Source organism: Leucoraja erinacea, chromosome 22, assembly GCF_028641065.1.
Source record: "Leucoraja erinacea ecotype New England chromosome 22, Leri_hhj_1, whole genome shotgun sequence".
In the NCBI taxonomy this organism is placed as follows: Eukaryota; Metazoa; Chordata; class Chondrichthyes; order Rajiformes; family Rajidae; genus Leucoraja; species Leucoraja erinaceus.
Genome location: NC_073398.1, coordinates 30,714,602 through 30,741,414, shown reverse-complemented (window position 1 = coordinate 30,741,414; position 26,813 = coordinate 30,714,602). Strand labels below are relative to the sequence as shown.

Sequence of the window (26,813 nt, the reverse complement as noted above, 5' to 3'; positions counted from 1 at the left end):
GAGAAGGTGAGGCAGGATAAAGCCTAGCAAGTGATAGGTGGATACATGCGAGGGAGTTTTGTTTGGTAGATGGATGGACAAAGGCCAGAGATGGGAAGAAGACAAAAGGCTGTCAGATACAGAGAGAAGAAACCGAAAATATAAAGCCTCCCAAAAATAGAAATTGTCATTTAGTTTAGATTAGAGATACAGCGCGGAGACAGGCCCTTCGGCCCACCGAGTCCGTGCTGACCAGCGATCCCCGCACATTAACACCATCCTACACACACTGGGGACAATTTACATTGCTACCAAGCCAATGAACTTACAAACCTGCACATCTTTGGAGTGTGGGAGGAAACCAAAGATCACGGTTACGGGAATAATGTACACGGGGAGACAGCACCGGGAGTTGGGATTGAACACGGGTCTCTGGTGCTGTAAGCGCTATAAGGCAGCAACTCTACCGGCGCGCCACCCATTATGATTCAGTTCTTTAAAGCATTAATGAGGCCGCATCCAGAATACTGTGCCTACTTCAGAAGATTTGTGTAATATTTCCAAATCAGGATGTTGAGTGGGTCAGATGGGAACATCTATTCCTATTGTCCTTCCTGGTGGTAGATGAAGCCGTTAGCTCCCATTGATTTTGGGGACAGTCCGCACTGCAGCCATAATGTACCAATGGATGTTTAAGGTCTATCATTTTGAAATATAAAACCCAAAGCCAAAGAGGTTGAAAGGTCAAGAAACAGACTCCATTTAGAACAAAAAGTGAGCCTTGCCAATCGGTTCATGCATGTATCTCCAAGCCTATGTTTCCACTCAGGCAGTGATAAACATCTTCAGGCTGCTAGTTCACAGTGAGGCCAACTGGAGGGAAAAGCTATGAGGGAAAACATAGTTGGGAAAGAATATTTGGCGAGCTTACCTTAAGGAATTTGTACAAGAGGAATGTAAACCAGTTGGTCAGCATCTTTTCTGCCACAGATTCAGTTCTAAAAAGTAAAAGAACAAAGAAAGAGATAAAAAGATTGAATAGATTTTATGTAAATTTTCGGCGTTATTGCTGAATCTTCACCAACGAAGACAACTCTTGAGGGGAATACGGAACAATGGATACAATTGCGCTGTGCTTTTAAGGTAATGAAATCTCAACACACAGGCCAGGACTGAACTCAGCAAACTATGGCAGAACGGCAATGACGAGTTTGGAAAAACAATCTAAATAGCACTTCAACTCGCCCTCCCATTCCCAATCTGACCTTTCTGTCCTGGGCCTCCTCCATTGCCATAATGAGGCCCAGCGCAAATTGGATGAACAGCACCTCATATTTTGCTTAGGTAGTTTACACCCCAGCGGTATGAACATTGACTTCTCTAATGTAGACAAAAGTGCTGGAGAAACTCAGTGGGTGCAGCAGCATCTATGGAGCGAAGGAAATAGGCAACGTTTCGGGCCGAAACACTTCTAATTTCTCTAATTTCAGGTAGTCCTTGCTTTCTCCCTCCTTCCCCTCCCCCTTCACAGCTCTCCCACAAAGCCTACTGTCTCCGCCTCTTCCTTTCTTTTTCCCGCCACCCCCATCCCCCCCCATCCGTCTGAAGAAGGGTCTTGACCCGAAACGTCGCCTATTCCTTCTCTCCATAGATGCTGCCTCACTCGCAGAGTTACTCTGGCATTTTTTGACTACCTTCGATTTTTCCAGCATCTGCAGTTCTATCTTAAACTTAGTCAGAGATAAAATTACATTTTTCAAAATGTCAGAATGTCCAAAAGCACCGGAGAATCAGTGATGTACTGCGTCAACTGCAGTCACTGTTGGAGTAATTGGACCATAGAACAGTACAACACAGGAACAGGCCCTTCGGCCCATAATGTCCCTGCCAAACACAATCCCAAACTAATCTCCCCTGCCCGCACGCGATCCATGTTCCTCCATTCCTTGCATATCCAGAAAAAGTCTCTCAAATGCGTCTATTGTATCTGCCTCCACCACCACCCCTGGCAGTGCATATTAGACACCCTCTACTCTCTGTGTAAAATAACTTGCCCCTCTCATCGACTTAAAACCCTGGCCACACACTCATTCCACACCTGCCATCCGGAAGAAGGCAGTGTACGCGTTTCCATATTCTGTTGTGCTGCTGCATGTAAAATGTCATTGTTCTGTTTGGGACCTACAGTATGACACTCATGTCCAGACTCTTGATATGAGTGTTGAGTTTAGTTCAGTTTATTTTAGAGATACAGCGCGGAAACAGGCCCTTCGGCCCACCGGGTCCGCGCCGACCAGCGATCCCGGAACATTAACACTATCCTACACCCACTCGGGTCAATTTTTACATTTCCTAAGCCAATTAAGCTACAAACCTGTACGTCTTTGTGGAGTGTGGGAGGAAACTAAAGATCTCGGAGAAAACCCACGCAGGTCAGGGGGAGAACGTACAAACTCCGTACAGACAGCACCCGTAGTCTGAATCGAACCCGGGTCTCCGGTGCTGCATTCGCTGTAAGGCAGCAACCTCTCTCCCCCCCTCTCTCCCCCCCCCCCCCTCCCCCCCCTCCTTCCTCCCCCCCCCTCTCTTTCCCCCTCCCCCCCCCCCCCTCCCCCCCCTCCCCCCCCCCCCCCCTCTGAAGCATCTATCCAGAGATGCTGCCTGTCCCACTGAGTTACTCCAGTTTTTTGGGTTTATCTCCAGTCTGCCTTTGGTGCTTCCAAATATAGCGAGTTAGCCTATACGGCAGTGTTTATGTCTTGCCTTTGATCTTTAACCGATGTTAAGGTATCATGCTCCGGCTAAAATTAGCAAGAGGCAAGTATCGTCTGCAGATAAGGTCCGTAACTGAAAACTATCTCTTGGAACATTGCTCATTGCAAGCCAGGTAAGAGACTGCTAGATGGTGACAGGTGCTTTAAGCATTGCATCTCGCTGTGTATTATTCCTGGTGCTACAGCAAAGCTCTGCTAATCTGCCATGTCTCTTTAAGGTGATGGATTCTCTTTGCAATAGATGTCCTCCTGTTAATTACAGGTTAATTACTGGGGGACAGCCACGTTTGCAAATTGTCAGGTGCTTGTCAATTCTCAGATTTGGGTCAATCCGTAAAATTTGTTTCAGCTAAACTTGTTAAACTACTGCCTAAAATGAATTAATTAAAACATGTTTTTATAATGTATCTTCAACAATTTAAAAAAACTGTTGATAAAAGGAAGTAGATTATCAGAATGGTTAGAGAGAGGGGGGAGAGAGGGGAGAGATGGTTAGATTATTAGCATTGTCCTTGACCCGTCCACTCTGTAATAGCGGAGAGAGAGGAGAGAGAGATGGTCAGATTATTAGCATTGTCCTTGTCCAGCCCACCCTGTAATAGGGAGAGAGAGGGGAGAGAGAGGGGGAGAGAGGGAAGGAACTGCAGATGCTGATTTACACCAAAGATAGACACAAAATGCTAGGGTAATTCAGCGGGACAGGCAGCCTCTCTGGATAGATGCTTCAGACGGGGAGGGAGGGAGAGGGGGGGAGAGGGAAAGACACACACACACACACACACAGATGGGCAGGCTGACAGAGGGTGTGAGCTGGTGACAAAGACTGAGGTGCTGAGATAACAGTGAAAGAGCTACAGCTGCTGGGACGAAGCTGGCAGTCTGGATAAACTTGGTGCAAGTCCATGTGGAGTACAGGCATGGCGCTGAAAACCTCTAAAACGTAACCCTCCCGACCAGTACACAGCCTCAACCGTACGTGCATTCAGCCCCAGTCCTGAACGCGATTCCACACCTAATCCCATAGGTCAGCTCGGGTAAGATGTGGACGGGCCACTGAAGGTGATTCAACAGTGAAATCACCCCCACGACACACGACCAGCGACGCATCATTCCAACGCTCCTAAATCCTTCACGTACTAACAATATAACTTTAATCTTCTTGAAGCCTGACCTGTGCAATTACATCCTGTCACAATCCCCAGCAGTTGGTGCAAGCCATCCCATTGCAAGTGTGACTTCCAATTAAAATATGGAGAAAATTGCATTTTAATGCAGTCACACAGAAGAGCCTGCCTCACTGTAGTATTAATTAAATCTTGCTTATTTGATTGCTGTTAACTGTTCATTATCTCTTAGCTCTTTCCAGAACGAGGGGGAGGGGGGAGGAGGGGGGGAAACAAGAAAACTTGAGAATGGAAAGGGATGTCATTTAGATTATAACGTGCAAAAGAAGAAAATTAAAAATCACATTTTTTTTCAAAATTAAGAATCAATTGCAAGAATCATTCGCTTGCAGATTTGCCCCCACCTCCTCCTTCACCTCATTCCAGGTTTCCTGGAGGAAAGTCTAGTTTTATTTCTGCTTTTGCTTTTGGAGATACAGTGTGGACACAGGCCCTTCGGCCCGCCGAGTCCATGCCAACCAGCAATCGCCCCATACACTAGTACACTCTAGGGACAATTTACATCAGCCAATTCACCTGCAAACCTGTACGTCTTTGGAGTGTGGGAAGAAATCAGAGCACCTATGGAAAAGCCCACATGGTCACAGGGAGAACGTGCAAACTCCATGCAAACAGCATCCGTGGTCAGCATCGAACCTGTGTCTCGAGAGCTGTAAGGCAGCAACTCTACCGCTGCGTCACTGTGCCACCCATTACAATTAACATGACAACCTCTTCCCAGGCCTATTCCTCAGCCTGAAAGCTTGGAAACTGAGAATTGTCAGGCAATCTTAGCAGAGGGGGATTTGAACTCACTTACTAACATGTGTTTGAAGACTAATATAGTGCGACCCATGGGTCTTGAACATTGCAAAGCTCTTTACAACAGCAGTAGCTGCTGTCTCGTACAAAACACAGGAGCTCATTTAGTTTAGCATTGTGTAGAGATACGTTGTGGAAACTTTGGCCCACCCAGTCCGCACACTAGTTCTACTCTACACATTGGGGACAATTTTTACAGAAGCCATTCCTTCCAGAGATGCCGAATGTCCTGCTGAGTTACTCCAGCTTTTTGGGTCTACCTTCCATGTTCCATCCTGTGCTTATCTGGTTTCCCCCAAAGGTGTTAATATTTCTCCTCAACTATTCCTCTGGGGATGACTCTCACATTCTGACAATTCCTTGGGGAAAAATGCCACCACCAAATTCCCCATTGGACTTATTGCTATCTTATCATTACGGTGCCTTAATCGGACCTCGAACATGCAAAAACAGCTACTCTCTGTATAACCGAAAAATCCCTTTCATAATCTTATAAATATTTATGCAGACTTACAGCTTGAGGGGTGGATATAAGCAGTCTGGAAAATAGTGGGCTTTTGTCAAAAAAACTCAATTAAAAAATGATTTTAATTAACGGAATTGGATGAAATACAAAACTCTCTGCGTGTTTGACAAATGGCAGCAGCAACAACAACCTCGCAGTATTTAGTGCAGAATTTCAATTGTTTTAAATTTTTTTAGATACAGCGCGGAAACAGGCCCTTCAGTCCACCGAGTGTGCACCGACCAGCGACCCCCGCACATTAACACTATCCAACACACACACTAGGGACAATTTACACATGCACCAAGTCAATTAACCTGCAAACTTGTACGTCTTTGGAGTGTGGGAGGAAACCGGAGTTCTCGGAGAAAACCCACGTGGTCACGGGGAGAACGTGCAAACTCCGTACAGACAGGCACCCCGTAGTCGGGATCAAACCCGGGTCTCTGGCACTGCAAGCGCTGTAAGGCAGCAACTCTACCGCTGCGTCCCAATGGCTGCCCACAATGTAGATAATATTCCCATGCTGTCTCATAAGAGCATAATCAAAAGATAGGCCATGTTGGGGGGTAGCAGGTCAAACGTTCTCAAGCAGAGTCCCAGAGTGAGTCAATGGGTCAGGTGGTAACTGTGGAAGAAATGGACAGACAGTGTTTCGAGTCAGGACCCATTCTTTGGTCTGACGGAGTAGGAGGGTGAAAGCTGGAAAAGAGGGGTGGGCGTGGGGCAAAGACCAGCAATAGACAATAGACAATAGGTGCAGGAGGAGGCCATTTGGCGCTTCGAGCCAGCACCGCCATTCAATGTGATCATGGCTGATCATCCCCAATCAGTACCCTGTTCCTGCCTTCTCCCCATATCCCCTGACTCCGCAATTTTTAAGAGCCCTATCCAGCTCTCTCTTGAAAGCATCCAGAGAACCTGCCTCCACCGCCCTCTGAGGCAGAGAATTCCACAGACTCACCACTCTCTGTAAGAAAAAGAGTTTCCTCGTCTCCGTTCTAAATGGCTTACTCCTTATGCTTAGACTGTGGCCCCTGGTTCTGGACTCCACCAACATCGGGAAAATGTTTCCTGCCTCTAGCGTGTCCAAGCCCTTAACAATCGTATATGTTTCAATAAGATTCCCTCTCATCCTTCTGAACTCCAGAGTGTACAAGCCCAGCTGCAAGTACATAGGTGGATACAGTTGAGGGAGGGGGTTTGATTGTTTTGATTGAAAATCCCCCTCAGCAGTATCCATCCATCCATCACTTGCTAGTTCTCCCTAATCCCCCTTTTACAACTTTCTCCCCCAAGGAGAGATCAGCCTGAAGTGGGGCGGGACGGTGGCACAGCGGTAAAGTTGCTGCCTTACATCGCCAGAGTCCCAGGGTTCGATCCTGACTACATGTGCTGTCTGCACTGACTTTGTACGTTCTCTCTCCGTGACCGCGTGGGTTTTCCCCGGGTGTTCCGGTTTCCTCCCACACTCCAAAGACGTACAGGTTTGTAAATTAATCTGCTTTGGTAAAATTGTAAAATGTCTCTAATTTGCAGGATAGTGTGAATGTGCGGGGATCGCTGGTCGGCACGCTCTCCGTGGGCCAAAGGGCCTGTGTCCATGCTGTCTCTAAACTAAACTGAAGTGTCATGATCCAAACGGGTTCAATCCATTTCCTCCACAGATGCTGCCTGACCCACTGAGTTCCTCCAAGACTTTGTGTTTACCTCAAGATTCCAGCATCTGCAGCTCCTGTAATATATCATTGCTCAGGTGACCCGTTGTCTTGTCAAACACATTTCATTGTACCGTTGACCCTGTGTTAACCTACATATAACAAATATTACTGAACTGAACTGAACTCCTTGTGACTCAAGGTGATCGAGAAATTAGTCCAAAGTTTGGTTTTAAATAGTGAAGTGAGGTAAAGAGTTATAATGGTTTAGGAAGGTTCAGGGTGATTCCAAAGCATAGATGCCTGGCTTCTAAAGGCACTGCAACTGATCCTTGAGTAATTAAGTTGGAGGGGATGGAGTAATCAAATGACCCGAGTATAGACATCCAAGGTTTATATAGATGGAGGTTAGTGCGGAGATAGGAAGGGGCCAGACAGGCTGAGGTAGGCACTATAACAGCATTTAGAAACATAGAAACATAGAAAATAGGTGCAGGAGTAGGCCATTCGGCCCTTCGAGCCTGCACCACCATTCAATGTGATCATGGCTGATCATCCAACTCAGTATCCTGTACCTGCTTTCTCTCCATACCCCCTGACCCCTTTAGCCACAAGGGCCACATCTAACTCCCTCTTAAATATAGCCAATGAACTGGCCTCTGTGGCAGAGAGTTCCAGAGATTCACCACTCTCTGTGTGAAAAATGTTTTTCTCATCTCGGTCCTAAAGGATTTCCCCTTTATCCTTAAACTGTGACCCCCTTGTCCTGGACTTCCCCAACATCGGGAACAATCTTCCTGCATCTAGCCTGTCCAACCCCTTAAAAGAGAATTGGGACAGATGCATGGTTCGGACAGGCTGAGCGGGAGGCTGGCAAATGGGGCTGGCTTGGATGGGGTATCTTGGTGGACATGGACCATGGGGCCTGCTTACATGTTGCATGGCTCTGTGACACAGCACAGAAACAAGGCCATCACACACACACACACACCAAGTGGCCCATGGAGTGCATCCCTGCTTGCATCACTCACGTTGCCAACGAGTATCAGGCACGACAGCCGCGCCAGAGGGCAAGGATGTTCACCGCTGAATCATCAGCAAAACAGTGGATCACAGATCGATGCGGCAGGAGGGGAAAGATTAGGAGGAGCCAGCCTCGATCATCGCAAAGCTCGGTTTAAACGGGATGAGAAATAACATCCGCGGGAGAATCATAGAGACATCACTCGGGGGCTGCGTATGATTAAAAGTGAAGACACACAGGCCACTCAGATAATTAGCATGTTACATTTGTTGCTTTTAATTAACCCTGATCGTTCCATCACAAGGAGTCTCTGTCCAATTCACACACAGGGTGGCGCTGCGGTAGAGTTGCTGCCTTACAGCGCCAGAGACCCGGGTCCAATCTTCACTACCGCTGCTGGCTGTGCAGAGTCTGCACGTTCTCCCCGCGACGTGCGTGGGTTTTCCCCCGAGATCTTCGGTTTCCTCCCACATTCCAAAGACGTACAGGTTTGTAGGTTAGCTGGCTTGGGATAAATGTAAATTGTCCCTAGTGTGTGTAGGATAGTGTTAGTGTGGTCACTGATCGCTGGTCAGTGTGGAATCGGTGGACCGAAGGGCCTATTTCCACACTGTATCTCTAAACTCAACTAAACTAATCTAAACAGCCGTATCTCTTTGATTCTGCAGGTCCTCCCTTCATGCGCTTTCTTCCCGATAGCAGAGGCTAAAGTTACAAGCTGGACTGACTATCCCACAGCTTTGGGGGTGTCATCATTCTGATAAGCCTTTAAGCAGAAGCCTGGCTGTGGCTTTAATTTTGATTTTATTTAGTGGGGATTTCATTGTTGGTTTCCTTCATCATTGTTACTTTTTTGCCAATTCATTTGTTCTATATCTCTCTCTGTATCACCATCTATATCTCATTTCCCTTCCCCCCTGACTCTCAGTCTGAAGAAGGGTCTTGACCTGAAAAGTCACCTATTCCTTCTGTCTAGAGATGCTGCCTGACCCGCTGAGTTCCTCCAGCTTCCTTCGGTTTAAACCAGCATCTGCAGTTCCTTCCTACACATAAAAACTTTAGTTTAGTTTAGGAGATATAGCATGGAAACAGGCCATTCGGCCCATCGAGTCCCCATCAGCCAGCGATCCCCATACACTAGTTCTATTCTACCCAAGTGGGGACAATTTGCAGAAGCCAATTAAGCCACATTCCTCGTATGTTACAAAACATACTTGGCTAATAAAGAATGATTATGATATTTGGGATGTGGGAGGAAACCGGAACACCTGGAGAAAACCCACGTGGTCACAGGAAGAGCGTACAAACTCCGTACAGGCAGCGCCCGTAGTCGGGGTGGAACCCGGGTCCGTGGCGCTGTGAGGCAGCAACTCTACCGCTGCGCCACTGTGCTGCCCTGGTTTGTGCACTGGTGTAAGTGTCTAGCCTGCTCGGTTCCACAATGGGCCTTCAGTCATGCAGCCCACCTCATTGGCATTCTGAGAGGGAGCGATGAGCAGCTTGTGTCTATAATTGGGAGCGCGGTGCTCAGAGGAGATTGCTTCCCGACTTCCCAGCTGGGGGACCCTGGATTTGAATGGGACATGTAAATCTGACCTCCAGCACACCCTCTAGAGTCGTCATCAATTAAACCATAGCTTGCGTCTCCTACAAATCCCACTGAGCATGAAATCACCCCGGCCCCAGGGCCACGCTGTGATTTACACACTGTCACTACTGATGAATTGCATATATATAGAGTCTTTTTTATCAAACCAGGACCCCTTTGACGGTTAGCCGGGGCACAGATCCCATACATAGGTTGAACATTAGACCTGTAGATCTGTTCCACTGAGGCACAGTGGCACAATGATAGGTTTGCTGGCTTACAGTGCCAGAGACCCGGGGTAGATCCCGACTACAGGTGCTGTCTGTTCAGAGTTTGTAAGTGACCTGCGTTGGTTTTCTCCGAGATCTTCAGTTTTACAGGGTCTTGGTGAGACCACACCTGGAGTATTGCGTACTGTTTTGGTCTCCTAATCTGAGGAAAGACATTCTTGCCATAGAGGGAGTACAGAGAAGGTTCACCAGACTGATTCCTGGGATGTCAGGACTATCATGCGAAGAAAGACTGGATAGACTCGGCTTGTACTCGCTAGAATATAGAAGATTGGGGGGGGATCTTATTGAAACTTACAAAATTCTTAAGGGATTGGACAGGCTAGATGCAAGAAGATGAGTCTGGTGAACCTTCTCTGTACTACCTCTACAGCAAGAATGTCTTTCCTCAGATTAGGAGACCAAAACTGTACGCAATACTCCAGGTGTGGTCTCACCAAGACCCTGTACAACTGCAGTAGAACCTCCCTGCTCCAATACTCAAATCCTTTTGCTATGAATGCTAACATACCATTCGCTTTCTTCACTGCCTGCTGCACCTACCTGCATGCCTAATGTCAATGATTAGGCATTGAAAGTAGGCCTGATCTCCAAACCCATCTCGTCGTTGTCCTTTGTAAAACACTGCGAGTTATTCAGCGACGCCTTACCTCCTCAACAGGAGCTTGGGGTGGTTCTTGCTCTCCAGGTTCTTGTCGATGAGGTCAGAGAGCAGCTGCTTCAGGACGTCGGTGGCATACTCCAGCTTGGTCTGCAGCACGGTCATAATGAGTGACGCAACGTTCCCCCGGTCCCGCATGGAGAAGCTCCGCTGGGACTCCAGTGTCCGGATGAAGGTCAGCAGGAAGACCTTGCTGTTGATGAGCTGACCAAACATCATCAGACCTTTCTCCACTCTTTCCTGACGGTATCCCGGAACCTGGAATGAAGCAGTAAGTAACACAAGGGTCAACAAACAGTTCCCCTTCCACCCATATCCCTCCCTCTAGCTTTACAATCCACCTCTTATCTAACTATTTTGTCCCATTTTCATCTCAAGCCATAGTCATAGTGAAACAAGCCCTTCAGCCCAACTTGCCCATACCGACCAACATGTCCCATCTATACTAGTCCCACCTGATTGCATTTGGCCCATATCCCTCTAAACCTGCCCTATCCATATACCTGCCTAAATGTTTCTTAAACGTTGCGATACTACCTGCCTCAACTATCTCCTCTGGCAGCTCGTTCCATTCATCCACCACCCTTTGTGTGAGAAAGATACCCCCCAGATTCCTATTAAATCTTTCTCCCCTTCACCTCAAACCTATGCCCTCTGGTTCTAGATTCCCCTGCTCTCGGCAAGAGACTCTGTGCGTCTACCCGATCTATTCCTCCTCATTTTGTACACAAAAGGCAAGTAAACGAACTGCCTTTGTCACTTTGTCTATCCATCAGTCAATTAACACCCCCCTACCCATCTAAGACAGCTTGCAAGGCATTGTCCTGCCACCCACCTCGTTTCCAGCATTCTCTCCCCCCCCACTACAATCAATCTTGATCCAAATCGACATCTATCCATTCCCTCCACAGACGCTGCCTGACTTGCTGAGTTACCCCAGCACTTTGTATTTTGCCCACAATTCCAGCATCTGTGGACAGACACAAAATGCTGGAGTAACTCAGCGGGACAGACAGCATCCCTGAAGAGAAGGAACGGGTGACGTTTCGGGTCGAGACCCTTCTTCAGTCCGACTCATCAATGTCGACTATCGGTCCCATGAAAGGTCGGACCCTCTGAAACCCATCCTGCGAGTTCTTTTCTGATTCATCTCTCGACAAAAAGCCTGCAGAGTTAATTATGTGATCAGAAACTAGCAGCTTGTTAAAGCAGTTGCAAGTGGGTGGAAGATGAATGTCAGTAAAACAGAAACCAACAGTAGAACTATAGCAGAGCTAATTGGCCTTGAACATTCATTGGAATAAAATATTAATCGTGTGATTTTTTTTTTTGTGGTGTTCAGAGATACAGCGTGGAAGCTGGCCATTCGGCCCACCGAGTCCGTGCTGACCAGTGATCCGCGTACATTAGCACTATCCCACACACTGGGGACAATTTACAAATTTTCAACAAATCCAGAACAAGGGGTCACAGTTTAAGAATAAGGCGGAAGTCTTTTAGGACCGAGATGAGAAAAACATTTTTCACACAGAGAGTGATGAATCTCTGGAATTCTCTGTCACAGAAGGTAGTTGAGGCCAGTTCATTGTCTATATTTAAGAGGGAGTTAGATGTGGCCCTTGTGGCTAAAGGTATCAGGCGGTATGGAGAGAAGGCAGGTACAGGATACTGAGTTGGATGAACAGCCATGATCATATTGAATGGCGGTGCAGGCTCGAAGGGCCGAATGGCCTACTCCTGCACCTATTTTCTATGTTTCTATGTTTAGCAGAGCCAAATTAACCTACAAACCTCCATGTCTTTGGAGTGTGGGAGGAAACCGGAGCACCGTGTCACGGGGAGGACGTACAAACTCCGCACAGACAGCACCTGTAGTCAGGATCGAACTCAGGTCTCTGGTGCTGTGAGGCAGCAACTCTATCGTGGCGCCACTGTGCCTTTTCTAATGCCAATGGGAATTAGAAAATGGCATTTTCTTTTGCCATTCTGGGCCAGGTATGATCGCAGGTCTAAGAAGGAAATGATTCATTCCTAGCAGATTGTGCTACTCAATGTCCCAACATATAAGATTGTTAAGGGCTTGGGCACGCTAGAGGCAGGAAACATGTTCCCGATGTTGGGGGAGTCCAGAACCAGGGGCCACAGTTTAAGAATAAGGGGTAGGCCATTTAGAACGGAGACGAGGAAACACTTTTTCGCACAGCGAGTGGTGAGTCCGTGGAATTCTCTGCCTCAGAGGGCGGTGGAGGCTGGCTCTCTGGAAACTTTCAAGAGAGAGCTGGATAGGTTCTTAAAAATAGCGGAGTCAGGGGATATGGGGAGAAGGCAGGAACGGGGTACTGATTGGGGATGATCAGCCATGATTACATCGCATGGCGGTACTGGCTCGAAGGGCCAAATGGCCTACTCCTGCACCTATTGTCTATAGTCCCTTTAAATGGCAACAGCAGATGCTAAAAGATTATTCCCAGATTCTTTTTGAGAGCCAATCTTATGACCTTACTCAGGTAGGGGGAAAGTAGCAAGGGCAAAGTTCAGGGTGAGTAGCATTAGTTCCACCGTACTTTGTTAAGAGCCTCCTGTGATTACCCGAGGGGCCGGTAGAAGTTGTAGCTGCTGCGTCTAAATGGATCTGCGTTCTCTGGGTGTGAAGCTGCAGTTTTCCTCGCCTTGGAGCCTCATTAACAAGCTGACGGCTTGTGATTTTTTACGATCAGGTGGAGTGGTAAGTGCGACTAAGTATGATGTTTACAAAAGTGAAGTGCTTTATAAATAATTACCGACCGTTCCCCCCGACTTCAGTCGAACAATGGTGCGCGGGGAGCCCAAGGCAAAAAAACACTTCCAATCACTGCCGACCGTGGTTAATTATTCAAGCAATTCCGAAGCAGGCGGATTTCTTTCAATCCTCCTGCGAGACGGGAGGGTTGCTGGCTGACAAGGCCAGCATTTATTGTCCATCCCCAGAGAAATTGGTGATGAGCCATCCCTGGGGAGCGTTGCACTGCATGTTTCTCCGATGCAGCATTTCCATCCTCGGCTAATGAAGCAGCGGCCAATGTGGTTCCAAGTATGTCTGACAACAATGAGTGAGGTTTCCTTGCCATTTCAGCTCGAGCGGCAGAAACGGTGCACCACCACAGATTTGACCGGTGTGCCAGCTCGAGAGAGAATTAGATATGGCTCTTGGGGCTAACAGAATCAAGGGAGATGGGGAGAAAGCAGGGACGGGGTACTGATTCTGGATTGTTTTAAGAAGGAACTGCAGATGCTGGAAAATCGAAGGTAGGACTGAAGAAGGGTTTCAGCCCGAAACGTTGCCTATTTTCTTTGCTCCATAGATGCTGCTGCACCCGCTGAGTTCATCATAGAAACATGGAAACATAGAAATTAGGTGCAGTAGGCCATTCGGCCCTTCGAGCCTGCACCGCCATTCAATATGATCATGGCTGATCATCCAACTCAGTATCCCGTACCTGCCTTCTCTCCATACCCTCTGATCCCCTTAGCCACAGATGAGTTTCTCCAGCTACCTACAGATTTGTCTACCATACAGATCAGCCATGATCATATTGAATGGCGGTGCTGGCTCGAAGGGCCGAATGGCCTACTCCTGCACCTATTTTCTATGTTTCTGTGTTCCTTTGTCACTGAAGACAGCACTGAAGGATGAGGGGTCATGTCGTGTAAAGGTACATTGGATGTTAGAAGGCTGTCCAAAGAGAGGGAAGAAAGTACACAACATGGCGGGCTAACTCAGCAGGGCAGGCAGTATCTCTGCAGGACATGGATTGGAGAACACATTTCAGGCCGGGATTCGCCTCCTGACTGATTATGACCAGGTTGGGGAGTAAAGGACCTGTCACACTTTCCCGAGTTATTCACGAATTCTCCGGTGTTATTCACAAATTCTCGCAGAATGCTCGTAACGAGTCCGCGGATATATCGTAGCGGCTCGTTATGCCAGCCGTTAGGTACTCGGGGCATCAGGTAAGTCGGGACGTTTTTTTCAGCCTGACGAAAAATGTCCAAGAGTAAAAAAAATAGCCCCGAGTACCTACGGCTGGCATGACGTGCCGCTACGATATATCCACGGACTCGTTACGAACATTCTGCGAGTTTGAAAACTCGGGAGAATTCGTGAATAACTTGGGAAAGTGGGACTAGCCCTTAAGCTGGTCGAAAATGGGGGAGGGGCAAAGTGTGGCGAGTGATAGGTGGATTCAGGTGAGGAGGGTTATTGATAGGCAGCTGGTTGGACAAAAGCCAGTGATGAGAAGACAAAGGGTGTGAGATAAGGATCAAAGAGCTTCGCATCATGAAGCCAAGAGCAGGGTTGGAGGTGGAAGGGCCAAGGGAAGAGATGGATATGGATGCATGTTTCTGAGGACAGAATACAATGGACAACTTGCCCAAATAGGTGCTCAAAACTGGAACTGATCAGATGCCGAGAAAGGCAAGGAAATCCTGGCCAGGGTCAATATGTGACTGGACATGTAGGCGTTTTTACTACCCAACCAATCATGAGAATAAACTGAATTTTTAGCAGTGGGGATTCAAGAGGACCTGAGATTCCACCGAGATCCTGTCTGTGTTAAGGTAAATCCGAGAGAAACTGCTATTTTTTTTTCAGCAGAAGTAGTAGTCTACATCATCTTGGTCTGGGAACTCTTTGAAAGCAGCAAGCAAATGTCTTGACACAAAACGTCACCTATTCTTTTTCTCCAGAGATGCTGCCAGACCCGCTGAGTTACTCCAGTATTTTGTGCCTATCTTCGGTGTAAACCAGCATCTGCAGTTCCTTCTTACTTACACAAGCAAATGAAAGACCCCTCTTGATCACTCAAACACATCCCACATACTAGCTGGAGAGGATTTGATCCTGCCGACTGAAGTGAGTGTTCTGGTGCCTGGATAGTTACCAGACAACCTGACTTTCAATAAGATGGAAATAGAATGAGGCTGTTGGCTGGAAGGGGGGAGTGCATAGACAATCAGCAAAGCTGTGAATAATGTTCAAGCTAAGTGGTACTGCCACTCTCTGGGCAATGAACGCGGCTGCCAAGAGCAGTCCACAGCTTACAGTCTCTCTGCCAAACCCATTGGAACAAGAGTTGGTGTTGTTTCACACTGCGGTACAGTTTGGTTTAGTTTATAAGAGTTTAAGAAGGAACTGCAGATGCTGGAAAATCGAAGGTAGACAAAAATGCTGGAGAAACTCAGCGGGTACAGCAGCATCTTTGGAGCAAAGGAAATAGGCAACATTTCGGGCCGAAACCCTTCTACAGACTGATGGGGGAGAAGGGTTTCGGGACGAAACGTTGCCTATTTCCTTCGCTCCATAGATGCTGCTGCACCCGCTGAGTTTCTCCAGCATTTTTGTGTACCTTTGGCTTAGTTTAGTTTAGGTTAGAGAAACAGGGCGGAGACAGGTCCTTCGGCCCACCGAGTCCACGCCGACCAGCGATCCCCGCATACTAACACTATCCTACACACACAAGGGACAATTTACAATTTTACCAAAGCCAATTAACCTACAAACCCGCAGGTCTTTTGGAAATGCAGGTGAGAACCCAAGGAAGTCGCGTGGAGAACGTACAAACTCCATGCAGACAGCACCCGTAGTCGGGATCAAACCTGGGTCTCTGGCGCTGTAAGGCAGCAACTCTACCGCAGCACCACCTGAGGTCTGCAGAAGTTCTTCTGAGCTGGAAACTTCCCTCCCTAAACCTCCCCTGCATAGTTCCCCCTCTCAGATTCAACCATACTCAAGGACTGGTCACATCCCCGGCCATTCCCTTTTCTCCCCTCCCCCATTGGGCAAAAGGTATAGAAGTGTAAAGGCGCTCGCCTCCAAATTCAGGGTCAGTTTCTTCCCAGCAGTTGTCATGCAACTGAACCATCCTACCGACAACTAGAGAGCAATGCTGAACTACTATCTACCTCATTAGAGACCATCAGACTATCTTTGATCAGACTTTACTGGGACTTTGTTATTCCCTTTAATAGGTACAGGTACACAACCTTTTATCCGAAAGCCTTGGGACCAGACATTTCTCGGATTTCAGAATTTTTCTTCGGATTTCGGAATGGAAGATTTTTAGCGTAGATTAGGTAGGTAGCGCGGGCGGCTTGAAAAGTCTGGAGCGGCTGCCTCCTCCCCGGAGACCGGGGAATCATTGTAAATCATTGCTTAAATGTTAGTCAGTTAGTTTGGAGGGATTTTATGTGGTGGGGGTGAAGGGGGAAACTTTAATTCTTAGTCCCCTACCTGGTCGGAGAGACGGGGAGTGGGCAATGCCTTACCGGGTCGCCATGCAGTAAGCTCCGGAGCGCTGTGGCCGCCGACTCCCAACATCGCGGAGCTGGGGCTGCAGGCGTCCGGCCGCGGGCTGCGCCGCTTGGAGCTCCGACCCCAGTGAACTCTACCTCTGGCTGCGCGGCGCTCCAAATCCAGCGCTGCCCGCGGCCGGATGCCCGCAGCCCCAGCTCCGCGATGTTGGGAGTCGGCGGCCACAGCGTTCAGGAGCTTACTGCACGGCGACCCGGTAAGGCATTGCCCGCTCCCTGCCTCTCCGTCCAGGTAGGGGACTAAGAATTAAAGTTTCCCCCTTCACCCTCACCCCCTCCCCCCTTCACATAAAAGCATCCAAACTAACTGACTAACATTTAAGCAATGATTTACAGATGTTTAAGTGTCTCCCCGGTCTCCGGGGAGGAGGCAGCCACTACAGTAGTACAGACCTGGGTTGACCGTGGGTCGTTTCGGGTCAAGTTTGGCGCCAAACGCGAGCTTTGGTGTGCAGACGACATCCTGGAAAAATGTCCGGTTTTCAGAGCTTTTCGGTTTCCGGAACTCCGGATAAAAGGTTGTGAACCTGTATCTATACATTGCTGGGCGGCTCGATTGTAATCATGTATTGGCTTTCCACTGACTGGTTGGCACACAAGACAAGCTTTTCACTGTAGCTCGTTACACGTGACAATAAACTAAACTAACTAACTAATAACGAGTGCAAATGGTTGGAGTACATGCGCTACATTTTCAGCCCTTTAAGCACATCTAGCTCATGGAAACAATACACTTATTCCGGCTTCCAGCAACCACATACCTCAAGCTCCCGGAGAACGGGATGGTCTTCAATCCCCGGGAAGAGAACCCGCATGGTGTAAGCCCGATACTCCAGGAAGGGAATCCCAGTTCCGTCCAAGTCACTGGTCAGCTCGTTGATGTCTGTCTGCAGCTCTGCAAAGGCTTTGAAACAAGAGTGGCGAGGAATTAAAAAGGGCTGGCGGGTCTTGCAGTAATCCTATCAATTATGCCGCCATTAAAGAAATAAACTCTACAATCAACCACGTCAATGCAACATTTTTTTTCCAACTACCGCTGAAAATAAATGGAAATTTAATTTTGCCGCTTCGAGTCTCAGGTCAGTGGAGCTGCTGGTAGAGATGCTGCCTCACGGCGCCCGAGACCCAGGTTCGATCCTGACCTCATTACTGTCTGTGTGGAGTTTGCATGTTCTCCCTGTCATTGTGTGGGTTTCCTCCCACATCTCAAAAATACACGGAATTGTAGGTGAATTGGCCTCCCTGAATGCTGCTGGTGTGGATGAGAAACAATACAATCTACAACAATACAATCACATTGCTGAACTTGGAGTCCTGCCGACAGATTTCTCCGGTCCCTCCGTCCCCATTGTTTAATTATTCTGTATTTTTTTGATTATTCTGTATCTTCTCTCTTTCTATTTTTTTATTTTAATTTCCTTATGCACAACTACTACGGACTGACGCAAAACTGCATTTCGTTGTACTCATACTTGTATTTGTGCGATGACATTAAAGTTGAATTGAATTGAATTGAATAAAGAGTGGATGAGGAAGTGGTTCACTTTACCTCGCCACACATGACAGTAAACTGAACTCGGGTAACATGGAAGGTGTGTGAACGGGTGATGAATGGTCAGCATGAACTCAGTGGGCTAGAACGAAGCTAAGATTGAGGTCTGTGCCAGAGACAGTCAATAGCAATGTGTTTGGCAACCTTATCCATTACCATTTTAAATTTGGTATTGGTGGCAAGGTTGGTATGATGGTAGAACATGGATCTCCCTTCCATTGACTCCATTTACACCTCACGCTACCTCGGCAAGGCCGGCAGCATCATCAAGGACAAGTCGCACTCTGACCACTCCCTCTTCTCCCCTCTCCCATCAGGCAAAAGGCAAAGAAATGTGAAAACACACACCTCCAGATTCTGGGACAGTTTCTTCCCAGCTGTTATCAAGCAACTGAATCATCCTACCACGACCAGATAGCAGTGCTGAACTGCTGTCTACCTCTTTGGTGACCTTCGGACTATCCTTGATCAGACTTTACCTTGTACTAAATGTCATGTATCTATATACTGTAAATGGCTCGATTGTAATCGTGTATTGTCTTTCTACAGACTGGATAGCACGCAACAAAAGCTTTACACTGTACCTCGGTACACGTGACAATGAACTAAACAGAAACTGAAACATACATATGCCTTTGTGCGTTTGTTTGTTTATATTATTCTTATAACAAATGTAAAGCACTTTGGCCAACGAGAGTTGTTTTTTAAATGTGCTATATAAATAAATCTGACTTGACTTGACTCTGTAACAGTGGCATGGAGTACAGAATCAGAACAACTTTGAAAGCAGCAGCACCCCTTCAGTATCAGAGGGTCAGGTTTGGTAAGAAGATGTGTAATTAAGATATGTACTGCTAAAATCACATTTATACTCGCTGCAGTTTCACAGGTCCATTAACACAATAATACACAAATTAATGTACAATAATCAACAATATGTTAAATTAATCACCAGTAATACCAGGTAACCAGACCGGAGGAGCACCTTCAGCAACAGATTGGTTCCACCAAGATGCAGCACACAACGCCATCCTTCTTCCCCGCGGCTATCAAACTATACTACCCCTCCCCCTTCTGTCGTGGGGTAGACTGACCCCCCTCCCCCACCCCCCTCCCCAATCTTTGCACATGTTGTTATCTGTTGTTTTCTTCAATATATTTCCCATCAACTGTTAGAAACGTTGACACTTTATGTCTGTATCCTGAGGTCCTTGGCTCTAATGGTCACCACAGTGAGCAGAGGTCCCCAACCCAACCCCAGGGGAACACCACTCCTGCCTACCTAGGACTTAATGTGTTTTTTTTTAAATCTCATCCTGTATTTAATAATTGATCAAGGAGCTGTGTGTTTATCAGCTAAATAAGTCACATCAGTTTGGGCTTCCCAGGTGGAGTGTTGAAATCCAGACTGATTGCATTCGTAAGTGCTAAAAGGATACTGCAAAAGGCTGTGACCAATTATGCCCCTGTCCCACTTAGGAAACCTGAACGGAAACCTCTGGAGACTTTGCGCCCCGCCCAAGGTTTTCCGTGCGGTTCCTGGAGGTTGCAGGTGGTTGCCGGAGGTTGCAGGTAGTGGAAGCAGGTAGGGAGACTGGCAAAACCCTCCGGGAACCGCACGGAAACCTTGGGTGGGGCGCAAAGTCTCCAGAGGTTTCCGTTCAGGCTTCCTAAGTGGGACAGGGGCATAAGGGTAAGCCACACAACCTACCTGCAGAAACAAGGGACTGCAGATGCTGGTTAACAAAAACAGACACAAAGTGCTGGATTAACTCAGCGGGTTAGGCAGCATCTCTGGAGAACATGGATGGGTGACTCTTCGATCCTTTTGTATCACACCTTCTGTTCTCTCAACTCTGGCTTTTGTCCAACCATCTGCCTAGCAAGCAGCACCCCTCACTTGTGTTCACAGGCTCGCCTTTCTCCCAGCTCTCTTTCCCCCTCCCCACCTTCTCCCCTCCCACAGTCAATCTAAACAAAATGTCACCTGGAGTCATACAGTGTGGAAGCAGGCCCTTCAGCCCATCTTGCCCACGCTGACCAACATGCCCCATCTACACTAGCCGCACCTGCCTTGCGTTTGCCCCATCTCTCTCTAAACCTGTCCTATCCATGTACCTGTCTAAACATTGCGATGGGACCCGTCTCAATTATCTCCTCCGGCAGTTCATTCCATGCATCCACCACCCTCTGTGTGAAAAGTTACCCCTCAGGTTCCTATTAAATCTTTACCCCCTCACCTTAAACCTATGTGCTCTGGTTCTCAATTCCCCTACCCTGAGCAAGAGGCTGTGCGTGTCTACGCGATCTATTCCTCCCATGATTTTGGACATCCTATCCATATACCTGTCTAAATGTTTAGTTTAGTTTATTGTCATGTGTAACGAGGTACAGTGAAAAGCTTTTGTTGCGTGCTAATCAGTGGGCGGAAAGATAATACATGATTACAATCGAGCCATCTACAATGTGCAGATACAGGATAAAGGAAATAGCATTTAATGCAATGTTCCCTCAACGCTGCGATACACCTGCCCGTGTACTCTAGAGATGCTGCCTGACCCGCTGAGTTACTCCAGCACTTGGTGCCTTTTCGCACAATGTACCTTCTTTGCACTCCAGGGCCACCCGTGACTCCAGGTTGTCCATCTGCATCTGCAGCCTCTTCAGCGTCAGGTCGCTCTCCCGGGACTTCCTCTTGTAGGCGATGAGGACCACGATGATGAAGATGATGAGGAGACCACCGGCCGCTCCGATGCTGATGATGGCCGGGAAGCTGAGCGGGCTGTCGGGGAAAATGTGTACGGTCCCGGGCGAGTGCTCCAGGCCGCCCACCCGCACCTGAGGAGGAAGAAATCGGCGCGTCATATCATTGACGAAGGTTCACCGAGGGTGGGCTCACCCTGTGGAAATTCTTGCCGCAAAATGGGGGCAACATAATGATCATTAGTTATTCGTAATTATGTTTATACGTTGTAGGAGCAGAATTAAGCTATTCAGCCCACGGTGGCACAGCGGTAGAGTTGCTGCCTTACAGCGCCAGAGACCCAGGTTCGATCCTGACTACAGGTGCTGTCGGTACGTGGCAATGTGGGTTTTCTCCGGGTGCTCTGGTTTCCTCCCACACTCAAGCCAAGTCGAGTTTATTTGTCACATACACATACGAGATGTGCAGTGAAATGAAAAGTGGCAATGCTCGCGGACTGTGCAAAAAGACAAACAACCAACCAAACAAACTACAAACAGAATGTAACAGAATCACATATTCTTTTCACTCTATAGACATACAGGTTTGTAGGTTAATTGGCTTTGGTAAAGATTGTCCCCAGTGTGTAGGATGGTGCAGTCAGAAGAAGAGTCTCGCCCCGAAATGTCACCCATTCCTCCTGCCTGACCCACTGTGTTACTCCAGCATTTTGTGTCTATCTTCAGTGTAAACCAGCATCTGCAGTTCCTCCGTACACATGTAGGATGGTGCTAGTGTACGGGGTGATTACTGGTCGCATGGTGGGTCGAAGGGCCTGTTTCCGCGCTGTATCTTTAAACTAAACTAAATTAAACTGATGTGCAACAAGCTTTGCTCCCTCGCTGTGTGGAAATCCAATAATAGCTGGCCACAGCTAATAACATTTCCTGACTTAATCCATTCAATAAATAATTAGCAAGATGTATTTATCATATTATACCACAGTAACAATGCTGCCACTAATGCCCTGTAATTGATGCCATTTAACCTCGGGGTCTGCTCCCGACACACATTGAACCACTTTGCCCACGGCCGCCTCCCTGGTCAGCTGAAGATGCAGCCAGACGCTCCATCAGCGTCTGGGTCACTCCACGTGTCTGGATGTTTGCTGTCTGCGGCTGAGTATCTGGTGCTCTCCAGACAGGTTTTTGAGAGACAGCACAGAAACAGGCCCTTCGGCCCACCAGGTCCGCACTAACCAGCGATCCCCGCACTAACATTACCCTACACCCACTGGGGACAATTTTTACATGTACCAAGCCAGAATTAACCTACAAACCTGTACGTCTTTTGAGTGTGGGAGGAATCCGAAGATCGCGGAGAAAACCCACGCAGGTCACGGGGAGAACGTACAAACTCCGTACAGGCAACACCCGTGGTCGGGATCGAACCCGGGTCTCTATCGCTGCATTCACTGTAAGGCAGCGACTCTACCGCTGCGCCACTGTGACTCATGTCTGAGGACTGAGTACACAGGTGCAGCTGGCAGAGCTGCTGCTCCACAACGCCAGGGACCCCCGTTCCATCCTGACCCCAGTGCTGTCCCTGTGGTGTTTGCACGTTCTCCCTGTGACTGCCGGGTGTTCCGTTTCCTCCCACCAGCCCAAAGACGTGCGGATTTGTAGGTTAATCGGCCTCTAATTTATGCATGTTTTATTTTTCTGTGTCTTTCTGAGTCTATGAGTGATAAGTTAACATAGTGTCACGTGGTCTTAGAGTCTTACAAGGAAACAGGCCCTTCGGCCCAACCTGCTCATGTCATAGAAACATAGAAAATAGGTGCAGGAGGAGGCCATTCGGCCCTTGGAGCCAGCACCACCATTCAATATGATCATGGCTGATCGTCCCCAATCAATAACCCGTGCCTGCCTTCTCCCCATATCCCTTGACTCCACTAGCCCCTAGAGCTCTATCTAACTCTCTCTTAAATCCATCCAGTGACATGGCCTCCACTGCCCTCTGTGGCAGGGAATTCCATAAATTCACAACTCTCTGGGTGAATTTTTTTTTTTTCTCACCTCAGTCTTAAATGACCTCCCCAAGATGTCGACCAAGATGCCCCATCCACACAAGTCCAACCTTCATAAGTTCATGTTTCAGGTGCAGAATTAGGCCGTTCGGCCCATCAAGTCTACTCCACCATTGAATCATGCCTGATCTATTTGTCCCTCTCAACCCCAATCTCCTGCCTTCTCCCCATAACCCCTGACACCTGTACTAATCAAGGATCTGTCTATCTCTGCTTTAAAAATACCTATTGACTTGGCCTCCACAGCCGTCTGTGGCAATGAATTCCACACATTTGCCACCCTCTAACTAATGAAATCCCTCCTCATCTCCCTTCTAAAGGTATGCCCTTTTATTCTGAGGCTGTGCCCTCTGGTTCCAGACTCTGCCACTAGTGGGCGACACGGTGGCGCAGCGGTAGAGTTGCTGCCTTACAACGCCAGAGCCCCGGGTCCTGGGTTCGATCCCGACTACGGGTGCTGTCTGTACGGAGTTTGTACGTTCTCCCCGTGACCTGCGTGGGATTTCTCCGAGATCTTCGGTTTCCTCCCACACTCCAAAGACGTACAGGTTTGTACGTTAATTGGCTTGGTGTAAGTGTAAATTGTGCCTAGTGCATGTAGGATAGTGTCAGTGTTCGGGGATCGCTGGTCGGCGCGGATTCGGTGAACCGAAGGGCCTGTTTCCACGCTGTATCTCTAAACTAAAGATAAGGAATAGAGCAGGTTGGCCATTCTGTTACATATTCTTACTCCACCATTCATTCAGATCATGGCTGATTTTTTGTCTCTTCCTTACAGCAAGCCTATATCCCTCCGTTCACTCAATGCAAACTTCTACGCAGGCAACACTGATACCATGAGGTTGGCAGAGACATTTAATTGACCATGGGGTCATGGGGAACCAAACTCACCAGTACTCTGTGCCGCCCGGTGAGGTTTGGAGACTCGCAGAGGAGCTGTGTGTCCGACACGGTCACAGTGCACGGTTTATCCCCGATGAACACGGTGTAATTCAGCTTGGTGTTACCGGCAGCCACGGAAGGGATGAGGTTTCGGCCCTGGGATGAGAGGAAGCAAGCAAAGGAGAGTTTCACTGGTGTGGCAAGTAGGGTCAAGATGTGAGTTCACTATACGTACTGCCTTGTCTACCCCTCCCCCCCCCGCCCCCCCCTGTCCCCCCCCCCTTCCCCCCCCCCTCCCCCCCCCCCCCCCCCCCCCCCCCCCCCTCCCCCCCCCCCCCCCCCCCCCCTTCCCCTCCCTCCCATCCCTCCAGACCAGCATTTCTCAACCGGGGTTCCCCAGAACCCTAGGGTTCCATATAACCATATAACCATATAACAATTACAGCACGGAAACAGGCCATCTCGGCCCTACAAGTCCATGCCGAACAAATTTTTTTCCCCTTAGTCCCACCTGCCTGCACTCGTACCATAACCCTCCATTCCCTTCTCATCCATATGCCTATCCAATTTATTTTTAAATAATACCAATGAACCTGCCTCCCCCACTTCCACTGGGAGCTCATTCCACACCGCCACCACTCTCTGCGTAAAGAAGTTCCCCCTCATATTACCCCTAAACTTCTGTCCCTTAATTCTGAAGTCATGTCCCCTTGTTTGAATCTTCCCTATTCTCAAAGGGAAAAGCTTGTCCACATCAACTCTGTCTATCCCTCTCATCATTTTAAAGACCTCTATCAGGTCCCCCCTTAACCTTCTGCGCTCCAGAGAATAAAGACCTAACTTATTCAACCTATCTCTGTAACTTAGTTGTTGAAACCCAGGCAACATTCTAGTAAATCTCCTCTGTACTCTCTCTAGACCTGTTCCGCAAAAGGTCGCCAGGGGTTCCAAGGGAGATAGCAATAAATCGACTATGTCAATGCATTTTTGTGTTTAATTTCATATCGGTAATTTTATTATACAAGAACGGTATATCCTTGGAAAATTCTTGGGTATTATAATAAAGTCTTCAACCCGTTAGATAATTTAAAAGTATAATAGTCGTTGGGAATATATTTAGCGATGTGTATACGGCACCGGTGTGAAACGGCCTTTAGTGGTCAGTGGACAGGAGCTGTACGTGACGGGTTTGTGTATCATCGAGTGACTCACTCGTGTACAGACGCATGCATGGTCTCCATTTATTTGTGTGAATGAAAACCTCCTTGTGGGGCCTCTTGAACAAGCAATTTGATTTCAGTTTTTTTTTACATTGTCAATAAACTTGAGGAAAACGTGTTATTTTTTGCTTCGACCAGTAATCAGAACAATACATATTATGTTTGCTTTATGAACTTTATGAAAGAGAAAAAAGTGATGAATAAAGATATAGAAACATAGAAAATAGGTGCAGGAGTAGGCCATTCGGCCCTTCGAGCCTGCACCGCCATTCAATATGATCATGGCTGATCATCCAACTCGGTATCCTGTACCTGCCTTCTCTCCATACCCCCTGATCCCTTTAGCCACAAGTGCCACATCTAACTCCCTCTTAAATATAGCCAATGAACTGTGGCCTCAACTACCTTCTGTGGCAGAGAGTTCCAGAGATATCTAATAATTTCTATGTAGGGGTTCCCTGAGACATGAACATTATTTCAAGGGTTCCGCAAGGGTGAAGAGGTTGAGAAACGCTGCTTCAGACACTCAGCCCAGTAACGAGGTTCTCTCACCTTCAGTATAATGGGAGAGCCAGGCTTCAATTCCAAAACGCCCGTGGTGCTGAGAGGTTCAAACACAGGGTTGGGGTAGTAGATGAGGTTGGTGTTGTTGTAGATCAATAATGTCTTCACGTTGTCCAGGATGAATCCAAACTCGTCGGGACGCTCTGTGTTGTCGGTCTGCTGACTCTGACTGATGGCCAGGGATGGGGCCTGGCACACCATCGTTGATGCGTTGTACACCTTACACTCCTGTCGAGAAACACAACAAGAACATCGTATTTCTTCTCTCTTAACTTTGACCTCCTTCAGCCACGTGAAACAAAGATCCTATAGCGGAGCAAGATAGACCACTCCTGCTAAATGCAATGGGCTGACGTGTGGTACGCAATGGAGCGGAACGAGGGCCTTTTTTTCATCCATTTCAGTAACCCTACCCGACCTGACTCGCAGTGTAATCAACGTTGCGGGGGAACAGTTTGTGTTAATAAATTAAAATTCTGAAAATGAGGAGAAGATTTTTACCAAATAACTTTTATTTTTACGAGGATGTTTCCGTAACCGGCTTCCGTCTCTGCACTGGTATCTTTGCTCCGCTACGGGATCTTTGGTGCGGAGACGGAAGCCGGTTATTGAAATGGAGCCGAAAATTACCCATGAATCTGCCCACGACCGTACAACGTCTTTTTCGTCGAGTGATCTATCTTGCTCGCTACAGGATCTTTGACATGAAGGGTCTCAATGTCCAGGTCATAAAGTCACGAGGTCATAAGTGATAGGAGTAGAATTAAGCCATTCAACCCAACAAGTCTACTGCGCCATTCAATCATGGCTGATCTATCCCTCCCTCCTAACCCCATCCTCCTGCTTTCTTAAGGGCCCGTCCTACTGTAGAAGGTAATTCCAGCAACAACATCGGGACAAGTCAAGCTACGCTCATTGACGTCAACCCACTGGGTTGTCGAAAGGTTTTGAACATTTCAAAATCCAGCGGCAACCAGAAAAACGCTACGACTCTTTGGGCGACTGAGG

At 47.9% G+C, this 26,813-nt stretch overlaps 1 protein-coding gene across 1 annotated transcript in view; it reads right to left on the bottom strand.

Moving 5' to 3' along the window:
* plxna4 (plexin A4) overlaps window positions 1-26,813 on the bottom strand; it is a 485,825-nt gene that overhangs the window by 47,552 nt on the left and 411,460 nt on the right. Inside the window, 6 exon segments of the mRNA XM_055653389.1 lie at window positions 911-977; window positions 10,454-10,722; window positions 17,577-17,719; window positions 20,971-21,205; window positions 24,031-24,177; window positions 25,794-26,033. Of these exon segments, the coding sequence (XP_055509364.1) occupies window positions 911-977; window positions 10,454-10,722; window positions 17,577-17,719; window positions 20,971-21,205; window positions 24,031-24,177; window positions 25,794-26,033 (1,101 nt within the window).